We start from the raw sequence: 14,767 nt of genomic DNA on the forward strand, positions 1-14,767 counted from the left end.
ACACACACACACTCTCACATAAACACGGACAAACAGGGACACACACATGCGCACACAGACACCCACACACACCCTTACAGATACACACACTCCCACACTCACACATATACCCCCTCACAGACTCTGCACTCACTACACACACACACTTTCTCACACTCACAACCCCCACCCCAGACAGACACACACACACACAGACAAAGACCCACATGCACACATATATTTTGTGGGGTGAATTTGTACTTGCAGAGTTACATTGTAATTTGCTCAAAAACTGCATACATTCATGTAGTGCTCTGAGCTCAAAAACTGCATGAATTTATGTAAAACTCTATTATCTCACTTTTTAGATTAGAATCAATCTAAACATCAGGTCATAGACAGAGAACACAGGGGGCTAACACCTTCAACACATTGTCTAGCTATCACCGTTATTAACAGCTAACCTGAGAATGCAACTTTAAAAAAAAGGTTTTGTGATTTACACATGGAAGAAGTGAAACTATCACTGTATTCTAACAGATGAAAGGCTTAACAGACAATCAATTTTTCAATGTATACTTTCAGTTACATCACACTGCAATTTTTTGCTATAAATTCTGTGTTATGATCGAGCTCTCCAAAATCACCTGATGAAGGAGCATGGCTCCGAAAGCTAGTGTGCTTCCAATTAAACCTATTGGACTATAACCTGGTACTATGTGATTTTTAACTTTGTGCATCTTTGGATTGTGGGAGAAAACCAGAGCATCCGGAGGAAACTCATGTAGACATGGGGAGAAAGTGCAAATCTACACAGACAGTTGCCCAAGGATGGAATAGAACCCAGGTCCCTGGCGTTGTGAGGCAGTAGTGCTAACTACTGAGCCATTGTGCTGCCCTTAAAGCATTAACTCTGTTTCTCTCTCCACAGATGCTGCCAGATCTGCCATGTGTGTTCAGCACTTTCTGCTTTTATATCAGATTTCCAGCATTTGCTGTATTTTGCTCTTATTTAAATGGTAATGATCCTTAGTCCATCATGTAAGGCACTTTGAAAAGCTGACAAGAAATTCCTCAGATGCTATTTGTCAGGTACATCCCAGCATTGGTTTTAAATGCTTAAGGATTGTTTAAAGAAGAAGAAAAAGTCTGCAATGTTGCATAATTTGAAGGTGTTTCCAAAGATTAAGTTTGATCGGGGAACAATATGATAAATTTTGATTCCAGACAAGATATAAAAGGAAGTGTTTTCAAAATGTCATATGTTCAACTTAAATGCATAATGAATTATGTCTTTGGAAATTACCATTGGTTGAATGAATGTCATGAATTTAGCTACAAGAGATAATTCAAATTAATCATGAGGTGAACAAATGATTAATTTCTTTATCAATTAACTATTTGGCAAATATTAATTAGCACACTGAGTATGTCACAGCTTATTCTCAAATGGAGCCAAGTCAGTTTCAAAATGGTCTTGAACCAGCAGACAGGATAATGTTTAAACATGAAGGGTATCCCCAGCCAAAGTAACTCATTCTCAGTATTACGTGCAAGTTCAGTCTGGACTATGAGTTCATGTTCATGCCTTAACTTTCTTGTGCCGCTAATTAAAGGAAGCTTACAAAATCAAAAACCACAAACTAAAGAGGAATTGCTTTTCTGGGCAGGAGCGTTTTCCTTTGGACTGTGAGCCAATCCTGATAAAAGCAACAGTGTTGAAGAGACTACTGACGTATAACATCTCATTTGGTCTCATCTGTTATTGGTTGTTTGAAAGTGACATATTTTTTCAGACACCTACAGACAGTGCTATGATGGGTTACTTAAGGGATGATCTCAAGTTTGCTGCTGGCAATGGAGTTGCAATTGACAGTAAAGGGTGGGCAGATATATTTCCGATAATTTTTGCTCCAACACAGGTCCAAGTAAAGTAGATATTCTCATGGTACACCCCCCAGACAGAGCAGGTCAGTTAGATCTACATCCAGTAACCAAAGCACCATCCACACTGGAAACATCACGGAGTCCTGAAAGAAAGGGAAAAAAAATCATGAATGTAATTACATATCCTGTGAAGTGTAATAATATCAAGTCCATTGAAGTTCAGGGTAACATTACTGGAGATTTACTGACAGTTTATGCAGTATTATGTCATTGCCAGACCAGGTGTGTCCTCAGAATGATTCACGAACTGTAAATGTACATAACTACATGAGCCTCTTTTGCTTTTTCAAGTATTGTAATTTAAAAACAACCAGCAGCCATGCAATGCTTAATTATTAAAGGAGGTCAGATGTTTGTTTATTGTAAACTATTGCTGAAAAGTGATTAATTAGAAAATGATACAGTTACCAACTAAAATACAGAAACAAAGATTAAAGACAGATCAATATAAAAGATACTGAACAAGATGGAAGTATGATTGGTCTGCTAATGTTACACACTTGCTCAAACATTCTCTTACTGAAGACAATGGCTTGAAAACTGGATCTCAGAAGTTAGTAACTGTCATGGTTTCTGTGGTCATATAACTGGTGGTAGCTTCCAAAGCTGAACTGAGCAGGTCAGATTGTGGGATGGTGGGAGTGAGAACTCCTTTGCTTTACTTTGTATAACAATGGACTGTACTGATTCAGAATCACAGAAACTCTACAGTATAGAAAGATACCATTTGGTCCATTGAGTCTGCACTAACCCTCCAGTGGGTGAGACAAATCTTTCAGGCTTTCTTCTCTGAAGAAAGGTCATGGGACACAAAACACCAACTCTGTTTACTCTCCACAGATACTGTCAAACTTGTTGAGTTTCTCTAGCAGTTTCTGTTTTTGATTCAGGCCTCCAGCAAATTAGACAGAAGAAAGAGGAACAGGAATAGGCATTCGTCACGACAAGCCTGCTCAGTCATTCAATAAGATCAAGGCTGATCTGACATTCCTCATGATTACCTCCCACCCTTTCCCTGTTACCTTTGATTCTCATACTAATCAACATCCTTACAAAAGAGAACCTAACTATCGCCCACGATTTTCAACCATCACTGATTTTGCTCATTATCATGCTATGGGTTGCTATTAATAATCAGTCAGCACAAATAGCAGCAGTGGGATTCTGATCCATATCTCCTTAGAGACTGGAACCTGAATCCAGTGCCTTAGATTGCTCAGCCACACTACCAGATACACTTGATAGTCAGTCAGCACAAGTGGCAGCGGTGGGATTTGAACCCATGTCTCCTTAGTCAATAATCAGTCAGCACAAGTGGATTCCTGATGAAGGGCTTATGCCTGAAACACCGATTCTCCTGCTCCTCGGATGCTGCCTGACCTGCTGTGCTATTCCAGTATCACCCTCTCAACTCTGATCTCCAGCATCTGCAGTCCTCACTTTCTCCTCTAATTACTATTGACCAGAAACTGATTCAGCAATATAAATACAGCGTCCACATGAACTTGTGAAATTCCAGGAATTCTGCAATGGGTAACACGCTGTGCATCTCCCCAAGGTTAGTCCCTCAGCTGCAAGCAAAAAAGTCAGGAATGAAATGGATTATCTTGTGCTCACTTCTTGAGTTCAACTCCAAGATCATTCAATAAGCTTGACACAAATCAGAACAAAGCAGCCCATTGGATTGATATCCTCTCTACTGTCACGCTGCATTGGTTCCCATTCCCCTACATTTTAGTTTACACCATCCCATACTTTACATAAGAACATAAAACATACTTCAGTTGAGGCCGAACCAGTGTTTTCTAAAGGTTTGCAATTTTGTCAGTTTTGTTTCTCTATGCCTCTATTTACAAAATTCCATGTACTTTTAGAACACAGAACATAGAACTTTAGAGCGCAGCATAGGCCTTCGATGTTGTGCCAACCTGTGAAACCAATCTAAAGCCCATCTGCCCTCCACTATTCCATTTTCATCCATATGTTTATTCAATGACCATTTAAATGCCCTTAATGTTAGCAAGTCTACTACTGTTGCAGGCAGTATGTTTCATGCCCTTACTATTCTCTGAGTAAAGAAACTACCTCTGTTATCTGTCCTATATCTATCACCCCTCAATTTAAAGCTCCGTCCTCTCATGCTAGCCATCACCATCCAAGGAAAAAGGCCCTCACTGCCCACCCTATCTAACCCTCAGATTATCTTATATGTTTCAATTAAGTCACCTCTCAACCTTCTTCTCTCTAACAAAAACAGCCTCAAATCCCTCAGCATTACCTCGTAAGACCTATCCTCTGTACCAGGCACCATCCAAATAAATGTCCTCTGAATCCTTTCCAAAGCTTCCACATCTTTCATATAGTGCGGTGACCAGACTGTATGCAATACTCCAAGTGCGGCCGCATGACCTCAAGGCTCTGAAACTCCAAAACAACTTTTGTAACAGCTTGACTTATTTTCAGTGATTATACAATCGAAATACAGAAAAAAGAAGCAGAAATAGATGTTGAAAGGTTGGTTCCACTTGAGGGAAATTCTTAAACCATAGGGCATAGTTACAGAATAAGCAGATCGAGGCAAAGAAATGTTATTACTGAGAGGGTAATATTTGGAATCCTCTCCTCTGGAGGCTAGATCTTTGAAAATATTTAAAGAGAATGTAGATAGCTTTTTGAAATAGTATGAGTGTAATATGGTAGAATAATGTGAGGAGCTGGTATGAATGAAGAGTTGAAACCTGGGGCAGATCAGCTGAGGTCTTAATGAGAAGCAGGGCCGACATGAGGGACTGAATGGTTTGCTCCTCTTCTGTTTTTATGTTCTCAGTAGCTGTTTGGCTCTGTTGAGCATGCTCTGCCATTTGGCATAATCTGAGTTGATCTTCTATCTCAACGTCTTAGTCCCACTCACCCTACATCTCTCGACATTTTTAGCTTAAAGAAATCTATCTATTTCTTTCTTAAGTATACTCAGTGATTTCATCTCCCCAGCCTTCAATAGAAGAGAATTTTATAGTTTACCACTCTCTGAATGAAGAAATTTCTCTTCATCTCAGACCAAAATGGCCGATTGCCTAACCTGGACCCAAGGCCCTTCGTTCTGTATCTTGGGAAACATCACCCTTATAACCAGCCCGGTCAGATTTTTATACATTTCAATGAGATCCCACTCATCCCAGGAACTATCTCTATGGGGACTATAAGATATTATAGCAGTCCAACTGATTTGAATGAGAACAAATTAGTTTCACTTATCCTTCCAGCACATTAAATGTGCAAGTGAAACATTATCAAATTAATACACAGTTTGTGGCATTTTCCTTAAACTTTCTGGCTACTTGAAAATAAAGTAGTTCCAATTAGCCTGTCTCTGTGAGTTGCAATAACCCCATATGGTTTCCTGGAAGTTGCGAGGCTGCAAGTTTGATTTGACCTTACCGGAAAATGTCTGCAGTGGGCAGGAACCTTGTCCTCAACAACTGTTTCTCTGAGACTGTCAGAAAGCAGTTTGCAGCCCCTATTAAATGGCAATGTACTCCTGTCACTTTTCTGATACGAACCATGGAGGTGGCATGGTGGCTCAGTGGCTAGCACTGCTGCCTTGCAGCATCAGGGTTCCAGGTTCGATTCCAGCCTTGAGCGAGTGTCTGTGTAGAGTTTGCACATTTTCCCCATGTTTGCATGGGTTTCCTCCAGGCGCTACGATTTCCTCCCATAGTCCAAAGATGTGCAGGTCAGATGAATTGGCCAGCTAAATTGCCCATAGTGTTACGTGCATTAGTCAGAGGGAAATGGGTTGGTGAGGGCTTGTTGGACCTAAGGGTCTGTTGCCACACTGTAGGGAATCTAATCTAAACACTTCCAACAGATAGGGAGAGTCTCTTCATTTGCTCTTCTCTTTTGTCTGGAGCTGGCACAGCATTGAGAATGGCACTGCATTCAGAATTCTTCATTCATCCTCTTGCCCATTCTAATATTCAATTAGATCACAGCTGACCTGTATTGTAACTTCATCCAACCACAATTTGTTCATGTGCACAGAAGAATCACTCATTATGAAGCAGAACGGACCAACAGAACCTATCATGTCAATTTTGATATCTCAGTTGCCAGTTTGTCTATGAATTTGAGAATAGGGTCACCTATTTATTGAGTAAAAAATGAGGTCTGCAGATGCTGGAGATCACAGCTGCAAATGTGTTGCTGGTCAAAGCACAGCAGGTTAGGCAGCATCTCAGGAATTTTGATTTATTATTGTCACATATACCTTGGTACAGTGAGAAGTTTTGTTTTGTGTGCAGTACAGACAGACCCCATGATACAAACTACATCAGGATTGCAGAACAGGGTGAGGATTACAATGTTAAGGTTGCAGAGAAGGTGCACACACTTTCAGCTCATATCTCATATCTTATTTGCAAATGTTGATTAAAACAATTGTTTTCATCAGTCAAAAATATTAGTGAGTCAGGGGGTGAGTTCCTCCTTGTAGGATTTGTAGCCACTTTCCAGTAGCCACTATTTTCATGTGTCTCGCCAAGTTCAACTTTGGTCAATGGCATCTCCAGTGTGTGGAGTGATGATGGTGATGATGATGATGATGATGATGGTGATGATGAGATTGAATGTCAAAGCAGATGGCTAGATTCTCTCTTGTTGGAGATATTTCTTCCTACTCATCAGCTCAAGCCAGGAATGAAGAAGGACTCATGCCCGAAACGTCGATTCTCCTGTTCCATTGATGCTGCCTGACCTGCTGCGTTTTTCCAGCAGCACATTTTCAGCTCTAATCTCCAGCATCTGCAGTCCTCATTTCTCCTAGAAGATATGAGATATGTCCAAGCTACACAAACAGGGGAAGTATACATTTATTTTTATCATTAGAGGTAACAGAAGCATTGATCCATAAGATTTCCAAGCTATCAAAACTTTGACAGAAAGCACAAACTATTGTAAAATGGCTGAAGACCAATAAATGCTAACAAAGTTGCCTTTCACTTCAATGCCATATTCAAACTTTGGAAAAGGTTCAAAAACACTGACAACTTAAACTTTAAATTACATTTGGGGTGGCATGGTGGCTGAGTGGTTAGCACTATTTCCACACAATGCCAGGGACCCAGGTTTGATTCCAGCCCTGGGTCCCTGTCTGTGAGGAGTTTGTACATTCTCCCCATATCTGTGTGTGATTCCTCCCACAGTCCAAAGATGTATAGGGCAAAAATGAGGACTGCAGATGCTGAATATCAGAGTCTAGATTAGAGTGGTGCTGGAAAAGCACAGCAGGTCAGGCAGCATCCAAGGAGCAGGAAAACCAACTTTTCGGGCAAAACGTTGAATCCTGATGAATCCAAAGATGTGTAGCTCAGGTGAATTGGCCATGCTAAATTGTTCAGGGATGTGTAGGTTAGGTGCACTAGTCGTAGGATAGGGGGAATGGGTCTGGGTAGGTTACTCTTCGGAGGGTCGGTATGGACTTGTTGGGCTGAAGGGCCTGTTTTCACACTGTACGGACTCTATGGTTTTAGCTATTTTAGTACTCTGAAAGCTGCAACAGATGTTATTCAATGACATCAGACAGTGTTTTCTTCTCAAATGCAGAGAAGATAGGAAATCTCTTTAGAGATTATGCTTTACCAGATAAATCTGGCATTTCATTCACCAAGCAATAGTTTGGAAGTAGCAATAATATAAGTGACTTGGATTCGATGGTTCCCTGTGGTTATAAAATGTGTTTGTGAACAGAAGAATGCTGCTGTTTTATTTACTGTTAATGATATTAAGGGTATCTGCAACATCACGGTCTGAATAAAGGGTTGCCTCGACAGTATTCAGTGTTCAGCATCAAAGCAGCAACAGGACTCAGGTAATATGACCTTAAAAGGAAAGTAAGGGATGAAGGTAGAGAGAACTTTCAAATCTGCAACATTTATAGTTATCCCTCAATGTTTCATAGTTGAACATTCCCTTGCACCACCGATTGGTGTCCTTCAGTGGTTAATTGATGGCCACTTAATAACCTCATTACAGTGTTGTTTGTATTAACCCCAGGTAGACTTTTGACATGCAATTGCTCTCTACACCCAGATTGTCATCTCCCATGCGGAGATCAGGGGTAGAGTGATGCAGCAGTGTGATCTCTTGACAAAATTCCTGATCAATTCCTGATCAAAGGATGTGACATTGTCAAGGGAGGCAGACTGCAAAGCACCCCACTGCCCTTTATAATGGAATACTGTTCTTCCTTTGATCTACACCCAGCAACATCTTCTCAATATTAAATCATCATTGCCTACATTAATGTTATGGACTAGATCAGAACAGCTCAAAGCATTTCAAGAAAGTACAAGCCTCACTTAACATCTTTGCAGAAGCACACTGGAAAAAAGATTTAAGCGTCAACTTCAAGAAGATTCAAGTCTTTTGCCGAACCATCCCAGGACAGGTCCTGTTTTACTCCTTCATCTAAAACAACAGAGAAATTGTCCCAAACATGGAAAATGTCTCTTACCTGGGAATTACCTCTCATCTAAGACTGACATCAATGAAGAGGTTCAACTTTGCACACAGTCCACAAGTGCCATCTTTGGACACTTAAGAAGGAGAGTCATCAATGCCAGTAGTATCTAGTTTTGACACAAAGGTCCTTATATATAAGGCAGTCATGCTTCCTATTCTTTGACATGACTCCAAACCTCAGACTAACAATAGACACCAGCTCGATATCATTCAGAAATACCATTAGCATTGTTCTCCACATCAGTTGGAAGGCCAGAGAGACTATGATCAGCATCCTTGAAGCAGGTAATAACACCAGCATCAAGGCCATGATCATCTGAACCTATGTCTGTTGGGCTGACCAGTGCTTAAGATGCTTGAGATCTGGCTGTCAAAGCAAATCTTCTTTTCCCAGGTCAACGTAGGTGCTTTAACAAGAAGTGGACAAAGAAAATGCATCAAAAACTCCCTGAAGGTTTTCCTCAACATAGATGTGATTGCATGAGATGCCCTCGGCACGGTGGCTCAGTGGTTAGCACTGCTGCCTCACAGCGCTAGAGACCCGTGTTCAATTCCCGCCTCAGGCGACTGACTGTGTGGAGTTTGCACATTCTCCCCGCATCTGCGTGGGTTTCCTCCGGGTGCTCCGGTTTCCTCCCACTGTCCAAAATTGTGCAGGTTAGGTGAATTGGCCACGCTAAATTGCCCGTAGTGTTAGGTGCAGGGGTAAATGTAGGGGAATGGGTCTGGTTGGGTGCACTTGGTGGGTCAGTGTAGACTTGTTGGGCTAAAGGGCCTGATTACACATGTAAGTAATCTAAAAAAAACTTAGAAGAAACTCCTGTATGAAGGAACACAATTCTTCTAAAACACCCATCTGCAAAAGGAAGTAAAACCAGTGAAAGGAATCCTAGTGATTTCAAGATGAAGAACCAGCTCCACCCCCTGGAAACACATACCAGGTGTACCAGAGGAGGCACAACTCCAGGATCGGACTCATCAGCCACACAAGGACCCACATAGCACATGACCAGTGACACATAATTTCCATGGTGGACAATCATACTGTTGTTGTCAAAGACCGTAAATTTGAATCAATATAAGCCATGTTTCTAAATCTTGACTCTCACTCTCACACACACACACACACATTAGTTGAAGCGTTCGAGGTGGAATTGAAGTCATTCCCAGCAACATTCAGAGCCCCTGGATCAGCTTCTCTGATGCACAATAAAATTTAGTTCTCTTTAATCCTGAACTTTCATGTTCTCCAAATACATTTGTCACCACGTCAGAGTTAACAGAACCCACAAAGGGAAAAATAAACTTTCTTTGCTTCCTACGTAACTTCCTTCCTGACAGCAGCTAAAACCCATGGCATTCCGCAGTTGCTTCCGGTTTCGAGCTGAAATATAAATTATTCCCCAGGCAGAGCATCTGGACTGATGTCTGAAACCCTCTCAAGGACAACACTCTTCCTGCTTCAGGTCTGGAGCTGAAACAGTTTTCAGAACATTCGGAAACTCTGAAAGATGCAGCAGCTGCTGAAACTGTTTTTCATTTTGCAAACAGCTGTTCGAGGTAAGATGTTCTGCTCAGGACATTCACTCGGCGCTGGCGCTGTAGGGATAGGATTCCCCCTTTTCGGGTATTTCAGCTTTTCTATATAGTGTGGAACTGCAGAGAGAGCAAGTGAAACATCACCATGTCACTTGGACAATTTCTGCACTGTTCAAATATCCACATCATGGTGGTTGGGTTAAACCTCCTGTGTAAAAGTTACATTCCAGTTGAGACGATACTTTGGATACTGATCGTGAATCCTAATGCTCATAGAATTCAGAATATTTAAAGTTTTTTTTTAAGATCTTCAGAAAAAGGGTGGCCTTTCTTTGCCAGTTGTTCAAGTTGATAGCAGCAGCTTCAGAAAACTGGAAACAAAGATCTCCAAAAGATTTTGAATCTTGTTTCATAAAAAGAAGCAAATTCAGACCAGGAAAAAGAAACCCACCATTTTAACAAAAACTAGGAAACAAACATCGCAAATCAGAGAAAAGACACGTAAAATTATCATGTTTTTCACAGATAATCCAATGGGTAGAAAATTTCAAATGATGTTGATAATGGTGAACTGCTTTATTCCATCAGGTGAACCATTCATTGGAGAGGTGACTCAACCGCGTCTGCTCAGTGTCTTGACAGGAGAATCAGTCACAATAAACTGTACATGGATTTATAATGGAACTAATCATGAATGGATCCATGCTAATTTCCAGAGGGAGCCACTACTGGGAAATAAGAACTCCTGCATTAAGAAGCTGACCTGTGTTCGCGATGTTACTCTGGGTAGTTTCGGTCGCTGTTTCACATCACTGGAGATTGAAAACGTTTCTATTGATCATTCTCAGAACAAATATACCCACATGGTGAAGCTACCGAAAGTCTATCCTCCATTAGAGAGTAAAGGACAAGGAACAAGGTTGCAGATTTACGGTAAAGTATTTACATTTCAAGTGATAAGTAGAAAGACATTGATGTACTGAAGAGTGACAGTACTGACTTTACATTCATGATGGATACAGCAACATTTGCACCAAATTATTTATGGAGTAATTCATTATTAGCACACACATACAATATGGAGGAGACAGTGAGGACTGGAGATGCTGGAGAGTCACAGTCAAAACGTTAGACACTGGAAAAGCACAGCAGATCAGGCAGTATCTGAGGAGCAAGAGTGTGATGAAGAGCTTATGCTCAAAACATCGACTCGCCTGCTCCTCGGATGCTGCCTGACCTGCTGTGCTTTTCCAGCACTGCACTTTTCCACATACAATATAAAACTACATTATTTAAAGCATTGCTAATGAGAAGAATATAAACTAATTCAGTGCTTGTGTTAATGTCTGAAACAGGTTGCATTTAAAATTCAATGCATATATCATTGTTCCATTATTTCACAAAACAGCCACAGAAATGAAATGAATAATGCAACAACATTTTAAGACAACAAGTGTCAGAAATGAACAGCAGCCCACACGGCATCGATGAGAGAAAACAGAAATGTTCTTCAGCAAATCAAATCATGCAATCATCAAACCACAATGAAATTAGAAACTGCTGTGAGAAGTTGCAATGAAATATCAAACAGGGGATTTCAGAAAGTAAATGTGACAAAATCTCAAGTAAAGAGTACAGCGTCAGGCTGAAAAATCATCCAGAGAATCACAGCTTGTTTACAGTGTAGTGTACCCCGGTTCCTGATACAGGAGGATTGATTCACTAAGGAATAATGAAACAGTGCAGAAGTGTGCTTTATTATGCCACAAATGCAGATGAAAATCTCAGACCTCAGAGAAACAATGAATTTTCAGAATATGTTTTTTTGATGATAATTATAGTTATTACGAATCTCTTTTCTTTGGGATAATTATTTTATTCCAAGTTTCATACCTTCAAGTGAACTATTTGAATCACATTTATTTTCTCTTGTTTATTCATTGATACTGTTGTGAGTGAATCATCACAAGTTACCTTTAATTGGGCCACTTATCAAGAATGCTCACAGTCAGTCGAGTGCTGAAAAATGGTCTAAACTTTATTGCATGTAGCAACCAAACCAAGACCTCTAATGTCAGCAAGTTAAGCCTCACAACCCAGTTGGCTATTATCTGCTTAATGATGGAACATGGTCAGATTTCACCAAGGTGTCTCTGGAACTGTCCATGGTTTCATCCTTATGCAGTGCTGTTCTTCAAAGTTCTGCTATGGGGGAGTTCTGATGTTTGATTCTTGTCAGATTTTTGTCCTTTGGTCTATTTGTGATGTTGCTGATGATATTTTGAAAATCCTTTCATCCAAATTGCTGGAAGTCTTTGTTACTTGTTACATTTGGCATTGACTGTCTGTTTGAAGACACAGCTTTTCTGTGATTAACTCCTTAAATGCTGCAGGACAATCCTTGTCCTTTGTGACAATAGACCATCCAGTTACTCAAGCAGGTGTTAAAGCAGTTGTGTTCATGTGGTTTCAACTCCTAGGCACAGCTAATTGCTTTCAATTCCTGTAAAGATTTCTCCTTTTCCTTAATCATTTCTTCCTGACAGAATTATTACTGCTGTGTTCCATGTGCAATTGTTTTTTGTTGATTCATTCAATCCATGAACATTTATTAAAGGTCTAAATTTTATAATATCACAGCACTTTGAGCAAAACTGTTATCTTATTGGTTACATTGTCTACTTCAAATACACATACAGCATGACTTTTCAGCACAGACATCTATTTCAAACCCACTGCTACCTGAACTACACCTCCTTCCACAGCCCCCCTACTGCCAAAACATTATTCCTCACTCCCAATTCTTCTGCCTCCACCATATCTGCTCCCAGGAGGAGAAATTCCACGCTGGACATCCCAGATGTCCTCCTATTTCAGGAACTGCAATTTCCCCTCCCAAGTGCTCCCTCGAGCACATCTCCTCCATTTCCTGCACCTCCGCTTTTGAACCCCACCCCTCAAACCGCAAAGCATGTAGACCCCCCGGCTCCTCCCCCAACCACCCCTGCCCACTAATATCCGGACATGGCATATTATCCTCTGCCATTTCCACCACCTACAGATAGACACCGCCACCAGAGATATATTTCCCTCCACACCCCTGTCTATATTCCACAAAGACAAATTCCTGAGCAAATCCCAATTCCGGTCTACACTCCCTACCAATTCACCCTCTACTCCTGGCTCCTTCCCTTGCTGCCGCAAGAAGTGTAAAGCCTGTGCCCACAGCTCCCCGCTCACCTGTGTCCAAGGCCCCAAAGGATCCTTCCACATCTGGCAGAGATTTTCCTGCACATTCAAACAACTCATCTACTGCATCTGTTGCTCTTCATGTGGTCTCCTCTCTATTAGGGAGAAAGAACGTCAACTCGCAGAGCAATTCAGAGAGCATCTCTGGGACATACACAGCCCCATTGCTCTGTGGCCAACCACTCTACCTCCCCCTCTCACTCCCCCAGTTATATGTCAGTCCTGGGCCTCCTCTACCTCTGAATCAAAGCTACCAGTCAACTGGAGGAAGAAAGTCTCAATTTCTGCCTTTGAATCCTTCAACCACACAGCATCAACATTGACTTCGCTAGTTCCCAAATTTACCCACCCCACACCTCATCCCGGATCCAACCCTCCAACTTGGCACCGTTGTCTTGACCTGTCCACCTGTCCATCTTCTTTCCCACCTATCCCCTCCACTCTCCCCACCAACCTATCACAATTAGCCCCTACTTGCATCTACCCATCACCTTTCCAGCTACCTTCCCTCCAGCTGCATCCCCACCCCCACCCCTTATTTATCTCTCATCCCCATTCCCTCTCCAAACTCCTAATGAAGGACTTATGTCTGAATTGTCAACTCTTCTGCTCCTTGGATGCTGCCTGAATTGCTGTTCTTTTCTAGCTTTACACTTTTCAATTATTTTCAGTGCATATCCCAATTCACACCAAATTCCTTCTAGCCATAACCCGCTGATCAATACGGCCTCCCAGTTCATTAATGTCTTGAAATTTAAAGTTCTTCAAGGGAATTGAATTGAATTGAATTTATTGTCATGTGTACTGTGGCACAGTCTTGCAAGCAATCCAGGTAGATCATAGAGTTAAGTAGCAAAAACAAAATACAGGTACAGGTGAATGTTAAGAGTTTGTCAGTCCATTCAGTATTCTAACAACAGCACAGTAGGAATTGTTTTGAAACTAGCTGGTGCATGTGTTCAGGCTTCTGTACCTTTTCCCTGATGGTAGAGGTTGTAGAAACAAATTGACAGGGAGGGATGGATCTTGGAGAATGTTGGCGACCTTTCCTTGACAACGGGCCTGGTAGGTGGGTTCTATAGATGTGGGGTTAGCCTTTGTGATCATCCAGGCCGAGTTCACCACTCTCTGTAACCGTCTCCGATCTTGAATGGTACAGTTGCCATACCAGGTAGTGATACATTCTGACAGAATGGCACACCTATAAAAGTTGGCAAGGGTATTCGCCATCATGCCAACTTTCGTCAGCTGCCTGAGGAAGAAGAGACGTTGTTGGGCCTTTGTAACCTGTGCGTTCACATGAAGAGTCCTAGAAAGTTTGTTGTGGATGACCATTCCCAGGAACCTGACACTCTTCACTTGTTTCATCTCTGTGCTGTAAATGTGCAGGGGGGCATGAGTAACATCCCACCGAAAGTCACTAATAAGTTTCTTGGTTTTGTTGGCATTGAGAGCTAGGTTGTTCTCAGTGCACTGTTTTTCCAGGTCTTCCACCTCCCGTCTGTAGTCTGTTTCATCGCCATCTGAGATTCGA

At 41.5% G+C, this 14,767-nt stretch overlaps 1 protein-coding gene across 2 annotated transcripts in view; it reads left to right on the top strand.

The window, feature by feature from the left end:
- The first annotated feature begins 9,796 nt into the window (after positions 1-9,796).
- The window catches only part of LOC132829591 (sialic acid-binding Ig-like lectin 8), an 85,746-nt gene continuing 80,775 nt past the window's right edge, over positions 9,797-14,767 (top strand). For both annotated transcript variants that reach the window (XM_060846855.1, XM_060846856.1), the window contains exons 1-2: positions 9,797-10,005; positions 10,573-10,917. In XM_060846855.1, the coding sequence (XP_060702838.1) occupies positions 9,957-10,005; positions 10,573-10,917 (394 nt within the window). In that variant the 5' untranslated portion in view covers positions 9,797-9,956. The remainder of the gene's footprint in view (positions 10,006-10,572; positions 10,918-14,767) is intronic.

The sequence above is a fragment of the Hemiscyllium ocellatum genome, chromosome 29 (assembly GCF_020745735.1).
Source record: "Hemiscyllium ocellatum isolate sHemOce1 chromosome 29, sHemOce1.pat.X.cur, whole genome shotgun sequence".
NCBI lineage: Eukaryota > Metazoa > Chordata > Chondrichthyes > Orectolobiformes > Hemiscylliidae > Hemiscyllium > Hemiscyllium ocellatum.